This window comes from Gopherus flavomarginatus, chromosome 5, assembly GCF_025201925.1.
Source record: "Gopherus flavomarginatus isolate rGopFla2 chromosome 5, rGopFla2.mat.asm, whole genome shotgun sequence".
Lineage (NCBI taxonomy): Eukaryota > Metazoa > Chordata > Testudines > Testudinidae > Gopherus > Gopherus flavomarginatus.
In genome coordinates, this window is record NC_066621.1 from 132,633,918 (window position 1) to 132,659,158 (window position 25,241).

General features: G+C 44.3%; 1 protein-coding gene across 7 annotated transcripts in view; it reads right to left on the reverse strand.

Moving 5' to 3' along the window:
- Positions 1-25,241, reverse strand: part of SYNE3 (spectrin repeat containing nuclear envelope family member 3) — an 85,270-nt gene that overhangs the window by 28,308 nt on the left and 31,721 nt on the right. For 6 of the 7 annotated variants that reach the window (XM_050954456.1, XM_050954454.1, XM_050954459.1 and 3 more), the window contains 11 exons: positions 21,570-21,742; positions 20,805-21,114; positions 14,874-15,035; positions 12,509-12,853; positions 11,153-11,289; positions 8,334-8,508; positions 7,146-7,328; positions 6,737-6,880; positions 5,912-6,046; positions 3,633-3,794; positions 2,671-2,834 (listed from right to left, as the gene is read on the reverse strand). In XM_050954456.1, coding sequence (XP_050810413.1) covers positions 2,671-2,834; positions 3,633-3,794; positions 5,912-6,046; positions 6,737-6,880; positions 7,146-7,328; positions 8,334-8,508; positions 11,153-11,289; positions 12,509-12,853; positions 14,874-15,035; positions 20,805-21,114; positions 21,570-21,742 — 2,090 coding nt within the window. Of the gene's footprint in view, positions 1-245; positions 2,535-2,670; positions 2,835-3,632; positions 3,795-5,911; positions 6,047-6,736; positions 6,881-7,145; positions 7,329-8,333; positions 8,509-11,152; positions 11,290-12,508; positions 12,854-14,873; positions 15,036-20,804; positions 21,115-21,569; positions 21,743-25,241 lie in introns of those variants that run through there. The other variant, XM_050954460.1, reaches the window with a different exon arrangement.

Consider the following 25,241-nt stretch of genomic DNA (forward strand, 5'->3'; position numbering starts at 1 on the left):
GTTTGGTTCAGGCTCATCTGTAATTTTAGGCTCTGCCTCTTTAAGTATTCTGTCCTGAATCTAAGGATCCATAGAAGGAGTGTTTCTTGGTGCACAACTATGTTTTGACAACCTAAAATATTCTAAACAGTTAATATCAAGGTCTGCTGGTATTGCCTATATGTTAAATATAGTGCTGTATTTATGTACATCCAGAAAGCTCACATAATTAACATGGCTAGAATACATAAGTTATGCCCACTGATGCTGTCATTTTATTTTCAAGGTCTCCTGTTAGCAAACTGCAGATAATGAAATGCCACCAGAGGATCAGCGTTTGGCTCCCAAACATTTCCTTCATTCCCAGGCCTCAGGGACTGGGAGCATGGTGCAGGCAGAATGCTCTAACTAAGATACTTAAACAACTCCCATCAGGGGAATACCTGACTGACTCACCAGCTATGATGAATTTAGCCTCACAGCATCCTTGTGAGGTAGGGATTATCATCCCCATTTTACAGGTCGGGAATGAGGCACAGAAATACTGAGGCTACGTCTACACTAGAAACTTCAAAGTGCTACCGCGGGAGCGCTCCGGCGGCAGCACTTTGAAGTGTGAGTGGGGTCACGCGTAAGCACTGGGACACAGCTCTCCCAGCGCTCCTGATAATCCACCTCCATGAGGGGATTAGCTCCCAGCACTTGGGGTCTGTCCTGCGCTTAGGGGGGTGATTTTTCACCTCCCTGAGCCAGCAAGTTCGAGCACTATAAAATGTAAGTGTAGACAAGGTCTAAGGCCATGTCTACACTACAGCTGCTACAACAGCATAGCTATGGCCCTCTCTTTCACAATACACGGTGAAAGAATTCCCAACATGATCATGGGACATGTCCTACGAAGTCTCAGTGCCACACAAGTGAGTCCGCTGCAGACACAGAAACTCAAGTGTTATTTTGCAATGCAGCTGCTCTCACTTGAGCTAGGCAAACATGAGGGAAGTAACTCAAGCGCAAACCACTAGTTACCTCTGCAGTGAAGACATACCAATAACAGAGCAGCTCATTTTAAAAAAAGTGAGGGGGGTGAGGGAGAGGCTAAAGCAGCTAACAGAAGTTTGGACAAGAGAAGAACATGCAACAGCCTGAAAAATGATGAATGAAAAATGCCTCAGAACATCAAGGGTGGGTTGCACTGAGCAGACGGTAGCACTGGCAGAGCCTAGAGTGTTTGGTGGGAAGGGAGAGACAAGCTTGGAGTTCTAAGTCAGGGCTGAGAGAAAGCCAGAGGGAGCTTGTGACATTACACCCCATATTCTTTATGGAAATATGCTTATGGCATAACAGATATATTTTATGCAGGATGGGTCTTGTAAGTTATCATCAGAAAGGTTATGATTTACTGAATGTGATTATCCAATTGGTATGCATGTATCATTTCTGTATCTAAAGTTAGGAATCTTTTTATGCAGAATGGAAAATAAACTAAAAATTGGCATTAATGCATAGAAGCACTTTTGTCTCATTTGAGGGAGCAAATTCCAAAATGAAAATAATTGAGAGTGCTCTTAAAAAAAAATCATCAGAAGCAGGTGACCAACCTGTTATTTCTTTGTGTATTTCTCAGCAAAATCCAGGACACCCACAAAAATCACAAGAGCCGGAGAACTCCTCCCAAGTACGTGGTAATCCAGATAAATCACTTGTAAAAGAATCCAGGAGCTCACAGCAGAGATGGAGAGGGAATGTGTGTTCTAATTATGAAGCATTGCTTGACAGGTAACAGCCAAGGCATCTGGTAATGGCAGGGGTAAGAATGTCTTCCAAAGTGACATTTAGCTGCCGGCAAGACCTAATTAAAGAGTGAGCTCTGTGTGTGTGTGTTTGGCTTGTTTCTGAATGGCTTGAATTTGAATTGTTTATTCTTGGGAGCCATGCTCTGAAATCTAATGAGGTTTCAACACAAAACTGTGTGAAACTGTCACCCACATTACAGCTGGTTTGCTGTGGCTGCAAGAGGCACAGCTCAGAGTCTCATTATCTCCTACTAATGCTTGCAAGATACATGGGAGGTGGAGACTGTGTCAGTTTGGGGTGGCGGATCATGATAACTAATGTAGACACGTTATCACCATGCTTGGGTGAGCATCTCAACTCCCACTGCCTAAGGCCTCTTCTCTGCCATCACGAACAATGTCACCCTCCAAGTCCCTCAGGTCGCTAAGCCCAGAGGCACCTCCGACTCTACTCTCTTCCTAGCCCCCCACATGCAGGCAATATCCAAGTCTTGCCTCCCCTTCCTCATCCATAACCTGTCCAAGATCCAGACTTTTCTCTCTGTTCACATCTGCAACACACTCATCCAAAGCCTTATTTCCTGACTCAAGTACTGCAAAGCTCCTACTGGCTCAGGCCTAAGGGAGAGTTGCCAGGTACAGTGTCTGCTCACAGACTGCAATATCCTGGCTGAAGTCTCAGAAGAGGTACTGTGCAGGTCATAGACACAGTTGGCCTGAGTCTCCATCTTCTTACACCAGCGTAAATCAGGAATAATTCCACTGCAGTCAAAAGAGAATCAATCACAGCCCCTAACTTTCAATACTCCTTTAGGCTTAGCATTTGCAGGGCTGGTTATAGAGCAGCAGAGAGAATCCCCCTCAAAGGGACATGGGAAAGACACACATGAAAGCTTACCTGATTGTCATCTTTTTGAGTGAACTCAACGATTCTGTCAGCTGGTTCATTTCAGTATGGACATGTGCTGCCCCCTCTGGGGAAGAACTCTCAATCACTAGCTGGCCATGAGCCCCAACAAGGTGCAACTGGATCTCTTTACCTGGGAATTCAGCTAGCAGCCCCTGAAATTCACAGCACTCACAGTTACTTTCAGGTGTTGCTGCTATTGCTGAAGCTTTACCACAATGCATGATACCTGTGTCAAACGAAGGGCTATGTTCAGCTCAGGATTATGCTCGTTTCTCTTGGCACTACACTAGTTATGGGGCCCCAGCAGCAAGATCTGCTAGGGGCTCCTGGAAGAATCCAGCAAAGCCCAAGAAGTGAGTAGCACGGGATTAGGGAAGAGGTGTAGCTAGTACGTCCCTGCTGCAGGGTAACACTGTGGGGCTTCTCAGGAGCTCTCAATGGAAATTAAAACAGCTGCTTCCCACTCCAGGGCCAATCAGCCCAGGCTGGCACAGTGGTAAATCACCACTATGAGTGAATCTGACCCCAAAGTACTTCCATGGAGGGAAAACTGAGCAACTGTGGGAACGGAGACATTTTCCCTTTGGCACAAATAAATGCGGTGTAGGATAAACCAATAGAATAACATACCATTTAATGCTACACTGCTGTGTGTCTGGAGAAACCATCCTGCCAGGAGGAATTCACTTTCAAGACTGGATTTTCCTTTAATGATGCTGCAGATATTTCAACAGAAGCTTGGTGCTTCTTTCACCCTAACCACCCCCAGATCATCATGCACTCATCATAGAGCAGTCCAGTTAGGCAGTAGGAATCCTCTGTCCACCAGTTTACATGGCAAATGGAAATGGAGCCCAGGGAAACACACCACTTCCCCTGAATATCTACCTGCCGCATCGATCACAAAAGCAAATGGATGATGACATCATATGCCAAGATGTGATCCTCACCTCCAGGTCTGAGACTCTGCTCTCCATGTTCCTTTCCGCACTGGCATCCTGACAGGATTCCAACTTCCGTTCAGTCATTGTGATCCACCGCTGAAGGTCTGATAGTTTGTTATTGAATGCCCAATGCTCCCGAACGTGCTTCTCAGTCCGTGCCAGGATGATCTAAAAATACCAGGAATGACCAAAACATATCAGTGATAGAACACAAAGAGACAGCAGGCTTCACAAGAGAGATTATGGTGACGGGTGCTATAGAAACACAAAGAGATCAAATAAAAATAAGATTGAAAGGCAGAAACTCCTAGCTGTTTAGTACCATGACATGGAATGCACCTCCTAACTGGATATCTACAAGCTCCTGCAGATCTGAGCTTAGCCACATGGTGGGGCATTATGTATTAGAATAGTTTCCCTCTGTACAGATGACTCAAAGTGAAAGATCTTGTATTTTAGTATCTCAATTAAGTACTTCCTCGTCCCCTCTTTGCATGCAAAATCACACAAGATATAACAGAAAGAGATCTGCCATATGGTACTTTTACCTGGAAAAATACTATTTTTGTGATATATTTGTTTACTATTTGTGATTAAAAACTAGAATTCCCTAGCATATTGGAGTCAAATTTTATTACGGATAATTATTTAATGACAGCAAATCAAGAGAATCTTACATGATCTCAGTTTGTTTTGGGAAGGAAGATTTTTATAGCTGTTTTTACAAGCAACAAAATACTTTAGGTCAGCAGTTCTCAACTGGGGATCCGCAGCCCCTTGGGGACCTTGAGCCCTTTCAGGGGGGCCGCGGAGCCCCATGGCTGAAACCTGGTGCCCCAAGCCCCAGTGCTTAAGGATGGGACTGGTGTGGGACTAAAACTGGTGCCCCACCCCTGCATCCCCCAGCCGGGAGTGGCATGGGCCTGAAGCCAGCAAACCTCCCCTCCTCACCAAGCCAGGAGAAGCAGGGGGCTGAAGCTGGGAGCCCCAGTGTCCCGCCCTGAAGCTGGGAGCTGCACTGGGAGGGTCCCCGCCCATACACAGCCCTTAGCTACCCCCTGCCTGCACCCTGAGCTACCCCCGTGCCTGCACACAGCCCCTAGCTACCCGTTGCCCACACAGCCCCAGCTACCCCATCCCTGCACTGTGAGCTACTTCACTGCCCACAAACAGCCCCTAGCTACCTCTTCCCTGCACCCTGAGCGGTTTTCAGACATTTTGAACCGAGTCTCCCTTTGAGTTATATTTTTTGGTTTCATCCCTCCACAGCTCAGACAGGCTGGTGGCTTCCTGAATGAGTCAGTGGGTGGAGGTGGCACTTCGTCCCTGGACCCTGCTGTGCAGAGCTGGCTCAAGCCCCACCAGCCCCCCCACAAAATAGAAGTAAAACTATTCCTATGCCCAAGGAGGTCCCCTCCCTGGCCTGGAACCCAGCGCTCCCCTCTCCTCCCCCACTGGACCCTGGCGTTTTTATAGCATGCTGAGGGGGGCCTCAGCAAGAAAAAGGATGAGAACCTCTGACCTAGGTCAAATCAGTCCTTGAGGTAACTGCCGTGGTTTTGGTCCATTAACTTTTAGGTCTTATAAAGCCTGCGATAAACCTTCCAGATGACTCAGTACTAAATGCCCTATGCAGCAAATCCCATTGCACGAGCCCAAGCCAAAAAGATCTGGACACTCAGCAATAGATTCAGCCCCACAGAGTGGGGAGCCTCACACCGCACAACTGAGACTTTCCAAACCAACACGTGGTAGTGTTTATAGACTCTAAAAGGGAGTCTATCCACTCCTCATGACTTGTCTGAACACAAAAGTTGTATTGTTTAACTATATTGGTGTAGTTAAAGTCATACAACCCTCACTAGTGTGGACACAGTTATATTGGTATAAAATTGCTTATACTGATATAACCTATTCCCGTACAGAAAGGGAAATATACTGGTATAAAGGTGCTTTAGAGCAGAATGGTCTAACTGCATCCACTGTAGGGGTTGTACCTTTATAACTATATAGGTAAAAATTCTCTGCTCCCACTACCAAAATATTTATACCAGTTCAAAATGTAAGTGTAGCCTCAGTTGGTAGGATGATGGCCACAATGTAGGGTGAGGAAGATCAAAACAGAGAAAACTGGAGAATGTTTAAAGATTTATCAAGGCCATAAGAACTCAGCCCCTGCCTTCCACTAGCGGAAAATGTCAGTGGTTGAAAGCAGATATTATGATAATATGAAAGGATAATTTTCACAGTTGCCACTTTAAATTCTCCACTAAATGATGAGTTACCTCCAGAGATCTCTTCAGTGTCTGATAGTCAGATGAAAGCTGGTTCATTTTATGCCTGTGGGTGGGATTAGATTGAACTAGATTCTCCAGGTCTTCCATTTGAACTATAAACTCTGCCAACTCTTCTTGGATCATCTGTAGTGAAAAAGGAATACTGTACATTGGCTACTTACATACTGAACACGATTTGGCCCTACAAGACAGGTCAGAACGTTGATTCTGCACTTGGTTCCATTTGACAGCATGAGATGTATTAAAGAAAAATAACTAATTTTAAGCCATTTAGTTTTTGATGCCTAGAACTGAAAATTTACAAAAGAAGCCAGCAGGCATTCCGATACATTAGCAGCTGATTACAAAGAAGCCAAGTGATAGCATGCTTGCTGCTATTAGGCTAATTAAAGCACCACAAATGGTGCAATAGCATCAAAATAGCAGCAATTTAAGAACTTGATTTTGCTGTCACCAAGGCCAGGTCTACACTAAAAAGTTAGGTTGACCCAGCTGTGTTGCTCGTTTCTCTTTGCACTACAGGAAATATTCTAATTCCCAACCCCGATTCTCACCACTGTGAGATCAGAACCATGCTGTATAAATTTATCATAGAAAAAACATTTCTAGAATCAAATAATCAGATCATCTAGAATCAGACTTGTGTGACAAGTCAAGCAAAGAAGGGCTTCCCCTTGCCCCTGCCCCCCCGGGTACTTCTGACATTAATAAATTATACATTTTGCCTAGAAGGAAAATAAATCAGTCAGGCCATCTGCCAACGTGAACGTGATTAACATGCAGGTAGCATAGATAACCATCATTGTAACATACCTGTAGTCTCTGGAGTCGTGTTTCTTTACCTAAAAGGTCAGGTTGTGGTTCATTCTCTACATCTACTTTGGCTCTGATAGCAGATAACTTCTTCTGCAGAGGCACAAAGCCTGCATCAAAGTCTTTATGTTGAGTTACCAAACTCTAGGCAGAAAGAGCAAAAAGAACACTTGAAAGAACTACAGTTATATTATTTTGTGAGAGTCTACTTGACACTCTGAGCAAATAAGCAGCTTCCCTGCACAATAATCGATGTTTCTATTACTCTACAAAATGCATCAGACACAGTTGATTAGTATTAGTGAATTTATCTATACAAATCTGGATTAATAAAAGATTAATCACAATCTTTGGCATGGATATTAAATAGTAAGCAGGCCTTGGAGTGAATTTAATATTAACTGCTCACCTGCAGTCTACTTCTCCTTTGCAGTAGACTTTTGTGTAAAAATTCTCTCTCCTTTGTCGTATCGGTTACTTCCACTAGGAGAGACTTCACTCTCTCCTCACCAAAGATACTGCTTAGCAAATCCTTCTTCAGCTGCAACATCATCAACTGCTCCTTGAATTGGGAGCTCTGAGCCAGGCATGCCTATAGGAGAACAATTCTTCTAGTGAAATCGTAACACCAGGGGCTACATGAGCAGATCAGGTGGCAAATGCACAGAAAAACAGCAAGGCCATGACTGTAGGACAACAGTATTTTGAGCATACTTGCTATATCACAAGGCACCCACAGTGTGCCCAGCCGAGAGCCAACTCAGCACTTGCCAGAACCCTCAGGGCAGCAATCATTTTTTAAAATGAAGGGAGCCAATTGCAGTCACCTTCATCCCTAATATGGAGATGAGGCCCAATGACTCATCATGAAGCCTGGCTGCTCGCATTGCTTGCTGGGATCTGTCATCTACACTCTCAAAAGGAGGAAGCTGTGGGCAATACTGCAGGGCTCTGTGGGCCTACTCCAGTCCTGGTATAACATATGACTCAGGCTGCTATACCACAAACTGCATCAGGAAGGAGTAAACTCTGCTCACAATATTTCTTTTATATAAATCGGACCGCTTCTTTTCTCTGGTTTGCTGGCCTGCATGAAAGAAGCCTATTCAGCTACATGGTGCCTGACATGAAACTGTCTTATCAGAGTTATGGTTCAGTTTGATCCCTGTTTATAAAAAGCATTTATTCCAGAGATCCAAGGGGCGAGGGTTTCGCCATCACTACTCATTTCATGGGTGCATGCAGCAATTATGCACCTTCATCTCTAAACTATATTATTAGAAAAGTATTAGTGGAGTCCTCAGATTTCCAACCCAGATGGATTTGGGGTTACTGCCAAAGGCAATAATAAGGCTCTTATATAACATTCCTTACTCAGCTGGCAACTCTAGCTCATTAAACAGAATGCTCCAAACGATGTGATTTTGTTACAGTGACTGACGATGTAGGCCTGAATTTCAGCAGTGTGTTATTTCCTACAGGAACTGGAAAACATTCTCAGTTGTCGCCATCAGACAGCTGCATTCGTGCACGTGTCACTACAGCTTGTGCCGTGCGAACAAGATACTAGCTTCCTAACTTAGCTGCAACTCTCTACCTCAATCTGAAGTAAGAAAGCATGTGTCAGGGAGGGCTCAGCAACGTTAGCAGTGGAGTCCAGAAGTCTCTGAGCTGATGGCTTCCACAGCTGGAACTCTCGCAGTGGATTTTGAAAACTCTGCCTGAGCTCAGTTTCAGTCCCACTGCTCATTTTAAACGTCTTCCCCTTGACCCTGCAAGAATAAGCAGACAATGGAGAGAATGATTAAAGTGAAATCTTTAGCTAAATGTGCAATTCACTGAGGGACAAAATAGCACAATCCTCATGTGTCTGCTCCACCCAACACAAAGAACCTCAGTTTTCTCCTTGTGTACTCCTGGCTTTGTCCACTCTTTACTAGGCAGCTGCTTCTGCCAGTCAGATATCCAACAAACCCTGCTTAGATCTGAAAGGACACATTCATCTCTGCTCCAACTCCACAGAAATCAGTGGAGATGTAATCAGGGATGAAATCTGGCCTGGCAGTTCCAATGCCAAACAATCTCACTGTGTTCCATTTGTTACCTTCAGTATTATCCACTCAGTAAGATCAAAGGAACAACGTGGCTGGTGGATGGGAGAAACAAGCCATGTACGTACATCTAAGAGACCTAGCGTTTAGCTGCACCTCCCTTTAGCATTTATACATAAAAAGGTGAAAAGGGAGTTTTGGTCCATTTTAATTTTTTTTTTAATCTTTACACACACAAAAATAAATGTTTGATAACCCAGAATTGCCCAGAACAAAGGGGACACAAATAAATTTTCCTGGCCTTTCATTCTAAATTTCTTAAACTTCTTAGAATCATTTGTGTGTGTCAAGTAAAATCAGTGGATAAATTAAAACACTCATTAAACTCATATATGGTTTAAATATCCAGGTTCCCAGTATGAAGGCTGGTCCTAAATGCTGTGCGGCTGTGACAGTAACTTATTCAGTTCCCTTCCCAGTGGCAGATCCCCTACAGCTACCTCCTAGTTCCCTATGCTTTTCCTGACCTTGGATCCTGAAGTCAGGAGCAGCTTGCAGTATAAAGTTTACGCATAAAAGGAAACACTGTCCTGTTAAGACACAGGAATGAGAATCAAGAGACTAGAATTCAACTCCTAGTTATGCCACAGACTTCCAATGCAATCTTGGCCAATTTCACTTTTCTGCATCTGCTTCCCCCTCTGTGAAATGGAGATAATACTAGTTACCTACATGTCACAAGGGTGTTTGCAATGAGCTTAGCTTTGAGGCAGGGCCGTCCAGAGGATTCAGGGGGTCTGGGGCAAAGCAATTTCGGGGGCCCGTTCCATAAAAAAAAGTTGCAATACTATAGAATACTATATTCTCATGGGGGCTCCTGCGGGGCCTGGGGCAAATTGTCCCTCTTGCCCCCCACCCTCACCCCGGTGGCCCTGCTTTGAGGGCCCTGAAATCCTCAGACGGAAATCTATATTATTACTTCCCTTGCCATTCACTCTACAGCCTCTGCCAGCAGCAGCCTGTGACTTTGCCACACCTTTCAAAGAAGCAGGAGTTATGGGAAAAGCTGGCAACTCATTGAACAGCCACTGATTTCTGATCAGAGGCAAGTTTAAGTCTCCCATAGTTGTTCTTCAGTGGAAAATAAATCCCAGTTTGTTTCATTTTTTAAATTTGAATTGCTTGCTTTTCTGCATCAATTTTATTCCTCCAATCTTTTTCCATTTGCCAGCACAGTCTGCTCTAGGGATAGGAAAACCAGTTTAGATACAATAAAAACAAACTGACCTTCTTTTTCCCTTCCTAGACTGATCCTTTCTTGAAGTTTGCTAACTGCAGCCTCTGAACTTCCTGATTCCAGACAGCCTGGAAGCGGAAGTGCTAAAGCACAGGGAGAGGCTAGATTTGTAATGTTTCCAGCCCGAAAATGGAAGCAGGAAACAGGAGGTATGTAGTCAGGAGAAGCTGGAGAAGTCAGGAAAAGCCCTGCCAGATAACTGGGTGGGGAATGATTCATCAAAACAAACCTCCCAGAGAAAGGCCATGTGCACTCTGCAGTTATTCAGCCAAACTGTTTACAACAACAGTTCGCAGTCTGATTTTTAGTTGAGCAGGGAAAACAATCAAAAAAATAAAAATACTGATTCTACAATGCTAAAACAAGCAGTCAAACAAAGTATTTCATCCAGACTATACATAGGACAGCCAGAGAGGGATCCCAGAGCAGGAGACAAGGAATTTGTGTTCCAAATCATTATGGAGGCTGAGAATACACTGTACACACAGTCAAACCTTCCCACTACATCAGAGAAACCACAAAGATCAGTTTCCTTTGCTATTTTTAACATGTAAATGCATGATCTCGCTCCCATTGAAGTCAGAGGCGAAACTCCTACTCACTTCAATGGAAGCAGGCTTCGGCCCTAAGAAAGAGATTTTCTAGCACTCAGAACTAGGGCCAGATTTATGGAAGTATTCAGCCATCCAGCAGCTCCTGTTGCAACACTTCTAGCCGGAATGCCAAATGAGGCCAATGCACAATGGACTGAGCTCTTCTGAAAATCTGGCCATTTATTTTGGTGCCTAAATGGGAGTTGAGCTCTTCTGGGATTTCTCTTGAGTCAATGCTTCTCAGCGAGGTTCCAGGAACTGGTCCCAAGGCAGCAAGGTTAACTGAACTGTGGGATGTGACTATCACCAGTAAAAAAGAAAAACAAAAGAAAAACCCCAAAACCCTTTATGACTCTGCCACCTAAGGTCAGTCTAACTTGCACTTTTTCCACAGGTCCTGCTGATCCTTGGTCCCCAGGGAAGTTTTATGGCAAACTGCTAGCCCACCCCATCCCCATTCCCCACTGATCAATACCTTTGATATTCCTGTACTGCGGTTATAACATCGTCAGAGAGTGGTTGTACATTCTGTGAAAACCGGAACAATTCCTTAAGCTGAGCCTTCAGTCTCTCAACCTTTGACTCTTCTGCTGCAAGCGCTGCTCTTGTTGCCTTAATCATAAAAATAATGATCAGTTTGCATTATGAGCACAAAACCTGGAACATGAAATGTATAGACTGTGCTGAATCTAGAGATGGACAAACTATTTGCCATAAGCCATTTATGCGTCAAATTTGGCCCTTTTTTCTGTCCTCAAACTATCCATGAACCAATCAAGATTTTCATAAATGTCCATGCTGTTTGTTATAATTAGGTGACTAATTTTTAAAAACACCTTTGTGCCTATGGGAGTTTTGTAAACTGTTCACAGCAAGTGCTCTGTGAGTATTTTATATGCAGAATTCACTATTTGAACTGTATGACTGGTCAACAAAGTCATATGGGCAGAGGTGCTGGAACAATTTTTACAGTGGGGGTACGGAGAGCCATTGAACCAAACTGTAAAATACGGCCATCCTTACCCATACACAAACTACGCAGCTGTGTAGGGCACCAGGAAATTTGAGGCACAAAATTTCCCGGTGCCCTATGCAGCTGTGTGCTGCTCCAGTGGCCAGCCTGATCACCTGGTGGGCTGGGCTGGCCAGGAAAGCTGCCCCCGCTCCTACCTCACGCCCATTCCCATCCCGCCCTGCAGCTCCCATTGGCCTGGAGCAGCAATCTATGGCCAGTGGGAGCCGCTATCGGCCGGACCTGCAGATGGGGCAGGTAAAGACACCGGCCCGGCCCGCCAGGGGCTTTCCCTACACAAGCAGCGACCCCTGTTTGAGAAACCCTGTGTTAACGGGAAGTTAATTATATGTGATTTTAAATACTCTATCTGCAAAAGACCCTTTTCTTAAGCCATCTCATGTGAAGAGAAGTTTGATTTTTTTAACACGGGAGTTCTACAACCTGAAACCTGAAATTATAAGTGTGCGTGCACACGCCCACCAGTACGCACTTTATTTTAATGGGACTACTTGCAGAGAAAGACATAACAACATTATTTGCTGTACCTAAGGAGAAGCTGAGATCAGATAGTGTGAGGCAGAGACTATAAAATTGTTGGTTCTTTTCTCCCTATTCACATTTTTCCTTATTTGATTCCACATACATTCTTATACCGTCCTCAGCCCCATAGCATCTGAGCACTTTCCTGTAGTGACAGGACACTGTGACAGGACTAATATCTGTATGATAAGGGTGGTCATGTACCTTCAGTGTTGTCAATGTGTTTACCACACTTCTCACTTGCGGGTTTTAGGCATACAAAATACAACAACTTACGATGTATTTTCTCCACAGAGCTACTAAGTCCTCTTCACTCTTCGGCTTCTCCCCTGACTCCAGGTCATCTTCTAGTCTTTGTAGCATCTTTCTGAATTCCTGGATCTCTGCTTCCAACTGTCTGGCTTGGGACTGATAGGCACTTTCTGACTTAAGGATCTTATGCATTCTCTCCTCTTCCTCACCACATATTAGTTTCAACTTCTCCAGGGCTTTCCTCAACTCCTCCAACTCATCCTTCATCTTCCCAGCTCCCAGGGGTGAGGTGTTCTGGATCACCCCTGTAGACTGAACCTCCAGGCATTTCAATTTCTTTTCACCACGCTTAACATCTTTGGCAATGTTCTGAAGAAAGAAGGGAATCAGAAAGGGTTAAGTGGAAAGAACGGGGGGGGTTGGGTGGGGGGGTGGAGGTGGTGGGGAAATGACTCCTGATAATATTTACTTTTATCTGTGTATTTATTTTCTTCTCCAATTGTTGTTTCAAGGCATGCCACTTACGAAGTGGCAGGCTGCCAGATTTGATATACTCATTTAAAATGTGTAGCCTTATGATTTAGATAATATAACAGCAGGAGCATGGCTTCCCAATAACTAGAAGAATCTTTTAAAACTGTTGGGCCTGATTTTCAAAAGTGTTCAACACCCACAATGCCAGTGGAAGTCAACAGCAGCCACATGTACTTGGCAGCATGGATACTCAGGCCACAGAGATGTCTAAAGTTTAGTAGCCCAAACTAAGGCACCCAAAATTGAAGACCACTTGTGAAAAATGGTGCTGCTAACAGTGTCACCAACCCCAAGCATTAAAAAATCATGAGTCAGGTTGTCATAAACAGATAGTTAAGGGTTAATGTCTCTTTTACCTGTAAAGGGTTACAAGCAGTGAACCTGGAACACCTGACCAGAGGACCAACCAGAAGACAAGATACTTTCAAATCTCGGTGGAGGGAAGTCTTTGTTTTGTGTTGGTTGTTTGTCTGTTGTTCTCTCTGGGTTCTGAGAGTGACCAGACATACCTACAGGCTCTCTAATTTTCTGTTCAAGTAGTAAGCACAAGTAGAAAGGCGATTTAATCTTTTTGATTGTTTTCTTTATATGCAAATGTGTATTTTGCTGGAAGGATTTTAATTTGTATTTGTGCTGGGGGGAAGGCTTCTCTCTAGTGTCTATAAGCTGAAAGACCCTGTAACATTTACCATCTTGATTACAGAGACAACTTTTACTCTTTTCTTTCTTTTATTAAAAGCTTTTCTTTTTTTAAGACCTGATTGATTTTTTCCCCTTGTGGGGGCTCAAAGGAATTGACTCTGTACTCACCAGGGAATTGGTGGGAGAAAGGGACAGAGAAGGGAGGGGGGAAGGTGGAATTCCTCTGTTTTAGATTCACGGAGCTTGAATCTGTATTACCTCTTGGGGAGGGGAAAATAGGCGGGGGGAAGGTGCATTCCTCTCTGTTTTAAGATTCAAGGAGTTTGAATCACAGTGATCTTCCAGGCTAACCCAAGGAGGGAAAGCCTGGGAGAGGCAACGGTGGGGGAAAGGGTTTACTTTTCTTGTGTAAGATCCAGGGGGTCTGGCTCTTGGGGTCCTCTGGGAAGGTTTTGGGGGGACTAGAGTGTACCAGGCACTGCAAGTCCTGGTTGGTGGCAGCACTACAAGATCTAAGCTGGTAATTAAGCTTAGGGGGATTCATGCTGGTACCCCATCTTTTGGACGCTGAGGTTCAGAGTGGGGGTTATACCATGACACAGGCCCACCCGAAATCATAAGATTGGCTTAAATCATTAGATTTTTAAAAATAATAAAGGTCAGGGCTGTTTTTATTTACCTTCTGGCTTTTGAGCCTCTGTGCTACATTCAGATCATGTTTATATGCTTCTTTCTGTAACCAGGAAGGCTAGAAACTTACATTTCTTTTTTTTTTTAAATGAAAGCTCAGATTCTCATGTAATTTCATGACTACAGGAACTGAAGCTTTAAGAAAAATGTCAAATAGCATGAGACTCATGATAAAATTGGCAACAGTGTGTTAATGACATCACAGAGAGAAAGTGGCAGACTTGGACAACTCCTGATTCAGGACCCCTTCTTTAGCCACTACACCAGAATTTGTTTTAAATATCCCCCTCTGATAATATGCCTTCCCCCCATTCAGACTTATCCCCAGAACCAGATTTGAACTTTTAGTGCTTGAATTCTAGGCCCACAGCATACTCTTAGAGCCACACAGATCTTAGGAATACAGTCTTCTGTTAAATACTTGTATGATTTGGGGAATATACACAAGAAGAGATTCAGCTGAGGAGAATGCATTTCTTAACAGCGCTCACCCTCCCCCTACTAGAACTGTATCATAAAGAACCTGCAATGTCTTTAGCCCATTGTCTGCTGGAGACTTTGTTGTTTCTCCGATGCAGCAGTTCAATCTTTCAGTCACACCATTCAGCCACGATTGAAATTGGTCGATGTTGGTCTTGTATTGCTCATGTTCCTTTGTTATCTTTTCAAGCAATTTCACTCTGCACTGTAACAAGAAATGTCCAAAATGGTGAGGGCAAGAGCTTACCTGTCTCTTCACAGGTTGCATTTTTAACTAGGAAAACAGAGCCCACTTCCTTTCACCCTCATGTCACTCAATCTTTTCAGGAATTCACACCTCATCTCCAGTATGAGGACAAAAAATATGTAAAGCTTTCTCCAGATCTCGGCTGTGCTCTAGCATCTCAACATTTATTCAGAGAATAAAAGATGACAAGGTCCTGTGAGGTCAGTGCCTCGCCTCCATTTTCCAAAGCTTCGTATTTTTCATTAAAAAGCGGTATTATCCTTTCCCAACTTTGCTTTGAAACAGAGATAATATATGGGGTCAGCCTACAAGCTACAGCGACAGCCTCCATGCTGGCAAAAACTATAGGATTACTCCGTCTGATCATGCCTGAGGCATGTCAATTATTTCACAGCACTTGCCATTTAAACAATATGTAAAGAAACTAATATAATTGCAGCATTAGAAACTCTGCAATATTTTTAGCATCTATGGCCTGGTTTACACTATGCGTTTAAATCGATTTTAGCAGCGTTAAACCGATTTAACGCTGTACCTGTCCACACTACGAGGTCCTTTATATCGCTATAAAGGGCTCTTTAAATCGGTTTCTGTACTCCTCCCCAACGAGAAGAGTAGCGCTGAAATCGGTATTACCATATCGGATTAGGGTTAGTGTGGCCGCAAATCGACGGTATTGGCTTCTGGGCGGTATCCCACAGTGCACCACTGTGACCGCTCTGGAAAGCAATCTGAACTCAGATGCAGTGGCCAGGTAAACAGGAAAAGCCCCACGAAATTTTGAATTTCATTTCCTGTTTGCCCAGCATGGAGCTTTGATCGGCACGGGTGGCGATGCAGTCCCAAATCCAAAAAGAGCTCCAGCATGGACCGTACGGGAGATACTGGATCTGATCGCTGTATGGGGAAACAAATCTGTTCTATCAAAGCTCCGTTACAGAAGACGAAATGCCAAAGCGTTTGAAAAAAAAATCTACAGGCTACACAGTGCTGCGTGACAAGCATAACGGGAAGCCAGAGACTCAAATGGACGCTCATGGAGGGAGGGAGGGGGTACTGAGGACTCCAGCTATCCCACAGTCCCCAGCAGTCTCTGAAAAGTATTTGCATTCTTGGCTGAGCTCCCAATGCCTGTAGGGTCAAACACATTGTTCGGCATGGTTCAGGGAATAGATCGTCAATTTACTCCCCCCCCCACGTGAAAGAAAAGGGAAAGAAATCATTTCTTGACTTCTTCCAATGTCACCCTACGTCTACTGAATGCTGCTGGTAGACAAAATGCTGCAGCAGTGAAGAGCAGTATCCATTCCTCTCCCCTGCCCTGTGGCAAACGGTGCAGTAGGACTGGTAGCCGTCCTTGTTATCAACCCGTGAGTGCTCCTGGCTGGCTTCAGATGAGGTCAGCCAGGGGCACCTGGGTGAAAATAGGAATGATTCTCGGTCATTCCCAGTAGATGGTACAGAATGGCTGGTAACCGTCCTCATCATAGCAACTGGGAGCTGAGCTCCATCAGCCCCCTCCCTTTCCTGTGTAAAGAAAAGATTCTGTCCTGCCTGGACTATCATAGCAGTGGCATACTGGGCTCCTCTCCCCCGCACAGCTTAATGTCCTGCCTGGACTGTCATAGCACCGGGAGGCTGCCTCCCCCTCATTTTATCTCACTAACAAGTCACTGTTTCTTACTCCTGCATTCTTTATAACTTCATGACACAAATGGGGGGGGACACTGCCACGATAGCCCAGGAAGGTTGGGGGAGGAGGGAAGCAACGGATGGGGTTGTTGCAGGGGCACCCCCCGTGAATGGCATGTAGCTCATCATTTCTGCGGGATCTGACACGGAGCAGCTGTGCTCTCTGATACACTGCTTCTCTAGTACACTTGCCCCATATTCTAGGCAGGACTGACTCTATTTTTAGAAACCATAAAGGAGGGATTGACTCGGGGAGTCATTCCCAGTTTTGCCTTTGTGCCCCCGGCCGATCTCAGCCAGGGGCACCCATGATAGTAGCAGACAGCACAGAAGGACAGATAACCGTCATCTCATTGCCAATTTACAGAACGACTGATAACCGTCTCTGCTATCATGCAAAAGCAAATGAATGCTGCTGTGTAGCGCTGGATTATCGCTTCTGTTCGCGGCATCCAGTACACATACAGTGACTGTAAAAAAAAAAGCTGAACGGGCTCCATGGTTGCCATGCTATGGCGTCTGCCAGGGCAATCCAGGGAAAAAGGGCGCGAAATGATTGTCTGCCGCTCCTTTCCCAGAGGAAGGAATGACTGATGACATTTACCCAGAACCACCTGCGATGATGATTTTTACCCCATCAGCCACTGGGCTCTCAACCCAGAATTCTAAGGGGCGGGGGAGACTGCGGGAACTATGAGATAGCTACGGAATAGCTACCCAGAGTGCAACGCTCCGGAAATCGACGCTAGCCTCGGACCATGGATGCACACCACCGAATTAATGTGCTTAGTGTGGCCGCGTGCACTCGACTTTACACAATCTGTTTTATAAAACCGGTTTATGTAAAATCGGAATAATCCTGTAGTGTAGACGTACCCTATGGTAACCTCCAAAGACTTTGCTTTCATTGGCACAATATATAGGGTCTGGCAGTGTTTGGCTCTGCAAAACTAGGGGCAGGGTGCCAGAAGACGTATCTCTACACACATCTTATGCCTCTATGCAGGGGCCAGAGATAGGACTGGATCCTGGGATCTGGCTGATCTACATAGAGGTCAGGTCACTGGTCTAGGGGGAAAGGTGACTCAAAGCTCCCATCTGCTCTCCCTTGACCCTGGAGCTGCTCTGTGCAGACCCTGCATCAAGTTGGAATAGTCTGAGGGTACCTCTATCTTGTGTCCTCTGCAAACAAGTCCAGCAGTCTGAAGACACCATGGGGCTTGGGCTAAAACCTGAGTCAGAGCTCAGGTTTAGCGTGCAGTGTAGACATACACTATCTGCACTCTAGCAGCAAACAGAGGCTATAAGTAGCCAGCAAACAACTGAGGGAAAATTCCTGGTGCAGGCACTGTGTGGGGCCACTGCTGGCTCCCTGCAAGCATTGGTACAGGAGGTGTGTGAGGGAAGTTGTGGGGTTGGAGACAGAAGAGAATGTATTGGGGCAGAGCTGTACAACATGCTACCATGGCCAATCTGAGCTTTGCAGAGGATGCCATAACTTAGGGGTGCCTAAATTTCGCAAGAGGTTGTTTCAGCCCCTGGAGCAGCCCAGATTTGGAAAGGTGCCAAAAATGACTTCAAGCCACCTTCTGCCACTCTCTCCCCTTAACTCATATGGGATTGTCTGAGAGTAGAATGAAAGACGGAGCCAAGAACCTTTAGGTTTAGTTTAAGAGAACCAACAGGAATCAAAATATTTGTGTTTTGCACCAGCCTAGATTGAATAAGTGTTGAAACTTTACTTCACTACTGTTTCGGTTAAATAAGAAAGACAGGATGTCTCAGTGATTATTTATATTTAGATGACATTCTTGGTTAGTACCAATAACTTTTTTGGGGGGGCAGGGAGGAGAGGGCAGAGGGGGTGGAAGAGACATGTGGAGCGGGGGAGGGACTTGGCTGCTGTGTGTAAAAATGTTACAACAACTGTAATTAAAAGACATTCCGGTGAATATAATTTTCAGTTTGGGAGTGAGAAGGATACTCAGTGGCAGCAAGAAAATATGTTAACTCACCAGAGAAGCAATATCACAGTTAAACCATTTGAGAAATGAAATTCACTTGCTCAGCCTTTGACAGAAATGGACAACTGCACAAGATCTAAAAAAGTTTCTTGAGTACTAGTGAAATTTACAAGTACCAGCAAGCTGTCTCCTGTAGCCAGCTTTGGAATTCAGCTGTCATTTGCAATTTACACGTAATCTGGCCCCCGATCATGAGAGGGGATCATGAGAGGGGCTGAGACAACTCAGATTACGGGATCTCTTTCATTCAGTCCTCCCTCCCATTGTGAGAGGTAGCAAGGTTCCTTCAGTTAACATTATTCACTGCCTGGCAAGACTCCCAAGCTGCCTCTAACCTTGGAATCAGCCAATGAGTCCCCGATTTATTTCAGTCACGAAAACTAACGTTTTCCATCACCCCTTCCACCTGCAGCCTCCAGAGATTTTTCAACTGGATTGTTTCACTTTCTCTTTTGGAGCAAGGTGGCATTTGTAGCTGCTTCAATTGCCTTTTCTAGAACCTCAGTTAGCTGGAGACATCAGCATGTATTTTACCTAAATACACAGCAGCAACAATCAGTGTAAATCTATGCCGGTCTAAAACTAGCCTAAGAGATCTGACTCAGGCTCTCTGTATTCAGATAATTTGTTTGAGGGAACTAGCTAGTCCAAATATCAAACAGCACAACACAAATATTAGCTGTTCATGGATAAAGGACAAACCCTTGTTTAGAGAGAAGTCATTAAACATTTAAATTGAGAATCTGGTGAAATTTACAATCCCAAGAGTTGAACTGCCAGGAGCAAAAAGGGGTGTTTTTAATGAATGGATTTACTCTGCAACCTGACTTTGATTATATGTTTCTTTAGATGTATTTATGGCTACAAAGTATGACTGCAGCAGCTGCAGACACAGAATAGGGGTTTATATTTTTAAAAATATTTTAAATGAAAAAGTAACTCAAGTTCATCCTCATGAAAGATTCTAGCCCTGGAGTCTCAAGGCGTCTGTTTCCCCCAGAACCACAACTTCCCCACATTGCCCCTCCAATGAGACTCTATGCTCCCCTTGGACGATGATTTCTTGGGATGAGAGTGTCCACCAATCAACATGACCACCCAATCCTTGGTCTGGGTGGAGAAGTGGGAAAGAAGAGCAGGTGTCATGGTTGTACAGGCAGATGACAGAGCCCATGTAACGGAGTTCAGTTTTATTAACACTAGTTTGGATTAGTCAGTTACCAGACACTGGAATGCCTGTTCTTCCCCAAGGCAAATCCAAAGCCACTGATGTACAAAAGCTACTGTACAGGTGGCTGGATATACCCTAGATATGTCCTTGATCTACTCTCATTGCTTTAGAGTCTTGAGCATCCCTATGTGTAAGCCTCTCCTACCACCAAAGGCAAATCCTTGTCTCATAGCCAGATCCTTCCCACTGGCTGTGGAAGTGAAGGGTATTGTCTCATCTCAAACCTTCACCCAAACCAACTATCAAAGTGAGTCATGGACATGAAAAGGTGAATTATAATGTTGGCCATCGTCTTGTCTAATGACCACTGTACCTCTGGGATTGAGGGAAGGTGCAGACTGGAAAATGAATTAGCATTTATTGAAAATTTTTTAGCTATTAGTGTTGGCTGCCTATTCTTTGTGTTGGAAAAGCATTACTTGCTCGCCAACTCTGGGATTATGGTGTGTGAGTCTTGATCTAGGGATTTGTGTTATAGCCTCTAATGAGGGTGTGGAGTTGGGATGCTTCCTCATCTCCTTGGATGAATTATTTTGCATCAAGATCACACTGAGATCTTTGATTTACCAATGGGCAGGGAAGCATTTGCTTTGAGATTGTTTGTATTAATCTTGCCCTGTTAAGAACACTCAAATCTTCTTTGCACTATCGATACATTCTTTCCCCATGAACTATATTGGGAACTCCTAGCTCTCATATCAGAAACGCTAGCAGTAAATAATACAGGCTAGTAACTGGTGAGCATCCTAAACCCTCCTCTCTTTTATAGTTGCATTTTACCTGAGCTTCTGCCTTTATTTCTTCATATTCCACCTTCATCTTCTTCTGGACATCCTCATCGACACTTGGGTCACCTATCCTGTTAAACAAGGAAGCAGCTTCCTCCAGCAGCCTTTCCAGCAGGACTGACTGATTTAGGACATCGTTCAGCAGAACCTGGGAGTGGCTCAGCTGCCATTGCTTCTCCTTTAAACCGAGCTGCAGCTCTATGTCAGGCTCCAAGGTAACCTTCATGTTATGAATCCAGGCATAAAACTCATCCTGAGCTTTCAAGTATTCACTCCAGTGCAGCCACACCCATTCGATACGGCTGTTGGGGAAAGTGAGAAACAAGATACATGAGGTTATCCCAGGACCAGTGAAGAGGGTGGGGAGTTTAAGATGCTTTAAAAAATGTTGGCAATAAAGAATCAGATTCTCAAACAGGATAAATCAGCCTAGCTTCATTGACCTGAATGTCAAAATCCACTTCCCAGCTCCCCCCGGCTGTGGGAAGAAGTACCCTGTGCTAGCCCTGTGCCTGGCAAAGATTATTTCTCAGGTCACTGGACTGGCATATTGTGGGTAGATGTAGAGCCAAGGTTCCACCTACTCTCTGCTCCTTTCCAACATATGCATGGGAACCCAGTGAAGGCTCCTCTCTCCCCACCACAATACAGATAGCCAGAGCAGGGAGTAAGGCAGCATGGTCTGAGAGCATTAGACAAGCCACAGTCTGACCCAATATGTCAAATACAGTCTTTGTGGAAACAGCATGTGTCCTACCTGTGGCAATGAGTAATGTAGATGGCTGTTTCTTCCCACATGGCTTTAATGTCTTTCAGTTTGGATAGTATCTCATGCTTTTCCTCCTCGCTGATGCAGCGAAGAAGGGCATCTGCTTTCATCAGGACCAAATCCATTTTCAATCGACCTTCTGGCTCCAACGCACAAATTTTCTATTAGAAAACACAAAACTGAAAACATCAAAAAAAAAAAAAAAGAAAAACAGAGAGAGCCAGCCAGTGTAGTTATTGAATTAGAACTTTGTTTTTATATGGAAATCACTACATCCCTGCTCGAAAACTCCTACAAAATTTAATAGAAATAAGATCTTTCCTGCTGTTTTTTTCAGTATTCTTACAGGATTTAATTAATAGAGAAATATATCCCTGTCGTAAAATAGTTACCACCACCAACAGAAAGTAGATCATTCTCGGGTAACTTCTGTAGGTTCTCATGGTAATTTCTACACAGCCCTCTTGGGTTTGTGCCTATTAAGTTCTATAGGACTTTCCTGTACTAGCTGTCTCCACTACTGCTACAGATCTATTGCACTACATAAGCACATGATGTCTAATTCACTTTCTTGGAATAAGTGCAGAGGAGACACTATTCATGGGAAACATTGAGCAAAGCCAGTATTGTAAGTTCACCAGAACATGCCATGGGAGCTGCACAAAAAAAGCAGTTTGTTGCAAATCATAGAAGACACACTTCGAGCCACCCTATAAAAAGATTAGAGAATTATATCTCTGCTATTAAATTCTATTTCTACACAAAAACACTTTGTGTATCAGTTAAGGCTCTGGCACATACATGCATACCTAACACAAAACCTACAAGCAAAGAAATGAAAATTAAGCCATCTAACACTGTGTATCTTCTACTCTTCCACCCAGAGACAAACCTAACCTCCAGTGCAAACATCCCACACCACACACACCACCTTAATTCTGTCCTAATAGTGTTGTCAGCCTTCCAGTATCACCTTCCCACTATCACGCAGACCACTAGACTTCCTTTCCCTGCTGTTCCTCTGCACAGTTCTGGGAAACCACACTCATTCAAATTGGAGGAAGGGATGCCAAAAGGAAAATGTTGAGACACTCAAAATCTGAGGTCACTTTTGAAAATTTAGGCCTCAGTGACTTGTCCAGAGCGATTTGCCTTATTACCCATAAATACATCATTTGATTATTTACTTGTAAAAAAATAAAAACAAATCACAGGGGGAAATATAAACCACACCCAGACAACAGAAAGATTCAAAAGCAAAACTTAATGCAGGCTTCAGTCTTATTCCTGCTTGAAGTGACATGAAAGCACATGAGCCCACGATTGAGAAAGCTGTGGTTGGAGCTGGCATTTTTTTTAACGACTGCTTTCTTTGGCTGGCATTTTCATTAGCAAATTAACAGAAAATAAATCATAGTGAGGAAGCCTGAATAAATGCAAGCCAATTGGGAAAGAGGCACTTGGAATGGATCTTTTTATTTTAAAAAAGGCAATGAGTGAAAGAATGAGACATCAGCTGGGTGGGAGAGGAGGAAGAGGGGAAAGAAAGGCAGAACTAATGAAGAGCCACTGCTTTTTGTTTAATGATAATGATGGATTTCCAATATCCAGATTCAAAAAGCTACTATAACAAGGATTTTCTATGCATTATGCCCTGCTTCAAAGTCCAACAAAAGCATCAGCTTTATGTCAGCCCAGGTAAGATCATCACAAACCATAAAATCTTCATTCTTGTGATCCATAATGTTGACAGAACCCCTTGAAAAACTGTCTCCCACAGCACTGACTTTCCTGAATTCTCTGAATGCATTACGATGTTGTGTGTATCAACATTTCATATGCAAAAGGTAAAGACTGTGATCATCTGAAAGCAGAAACAAATCCACAATCCAAAATGAAATAGGAACTTCCAGACTTTGTGACTGCTATGCAAATCGGCCCATCACCACTAGCTCGCGGATAAGTCTCTATGCTAAGCCTGGTACATGCTCCAACCCACAATGAACCCCATTTGAGAAAACGGTCCTGAAAATACTGCAATGTCATTAGATAAATCACCCACCAGGAGTGCCATTTTTCAGTGCTAGTCATTCCATCTCAAAAACAGAGGGGGTTCGAAGATGGGGGGGCAAATATGACTAGATGCACAGAAAGATGTTCATCTGAAGAGAAACAGAGAAGGCGATTTCATTTAGAGAACAGGCCTATCACAGGGAAATATGAGAGATGTATAGAAAATAAGCTAGTGCGATGGGGTATACAAACCCCACACTGGGGAACACAGGGTTAATGAGCTATTGTGGGCTCAGTTGGCCCTGCCTTGCCACACCTGTGAGAGATAACAGACTTGAAGGGAGGATTTTAAAAAGGTAAAACACAGCACAGCTAGTGGCAGAGCAGACCTTGTGGGAACTCCTCAGATCAGTGCAGCCCAACAGTCACTGCCTGATGGAAGGGACGACTTGATGCTGACCCACTTTTGCTGGGACTGTTCTTCCATGTTAGCCTCGTTGAGGCCACAGGAGATTTACAGAAGCCTTCAGAAGAAAGAGCCTTACCACACCAATGGGACAATCCATTTGTGTTCATTCTTTTTGCAACCCTGAAAGGAGCAGGATTCATTACAACCCTGAAAGGAGCAGCCTGCCCAGGGCTCAGCCAGAGAAAACACGTTTTTGTACACCGAGTACCTCTTATGACTGGACTGGCACAGCGGAACACTCAGGCGTCTCAGAGCAGAGGCCCAAGCGAGTGTAAAGGCCCAGCCTCAGGGTGCCCTAGGGAAGGATGCAGTGATACTAGTCTCAACCTACTGCCCCACTACAATAATGAATGGTACAGCTGTGGTAGATAGGAGCAGCCAGTTTTCTCAGTGTACAAAAACAAAGGACATCGAATGAAATTGAAAGGCAACACAATTAAAACGGATAAAAGTAAACACTATTTTTTAAACACACAAGGCATAATTCATTTGTCACCAGATCATTTGCCAAGAGATTAACAGGATCATACAAAATATTATCTTTGTAGATAATGCACAGATTCACAGTTCCATTAAAAGGATGAGAGCTATAAACCCACCAACTGACAGGGTTTAGGAAGAAACTTGCCCTACAGACAGATTATTCCCTAACTGTCCATCCCCGAGATTCCGGTATCTTTCTTGATAGCATCTGGTGTTATCCAGGGATTCTCAGAACCCAAAGCAGTGGTAACTTACTGTCTCTCTCCAGGCAGGGTCAGGAATAAATCAAAGGGTGGCACAGCCCATCCATCTGTGCGCACGTGTGCGCGCACACGCAGACACACAGAGTCACAGTCAGGCTAGAGCATTTCAAAACAAGTGCCGTGTATACTCGATCATAAGATCGTTCGTTTATAAGCCGACCCCTTCCCCCCAAGATGGATAAGTAAAAATGGAAAAATTTTATAACCCGTTCATAAGCAGACCCTATAATTCAGGGGTCAGCAAACTATGGCTCTCGGGCCATCAGGATAAGCTGCTGGTGGGTTGAGATGGTTTGTTTACGTCCAGCGTCCGCAGACATGGAGGTAAACCTAAGTAAACAAAGTGTCCCGGCGCACCACCTGCTTACCCTGAGGGGCCGGGACAGCAACTGGTGGGGAAATATTTTTGTGAGGGAGAAGCTGGGAGTCAGG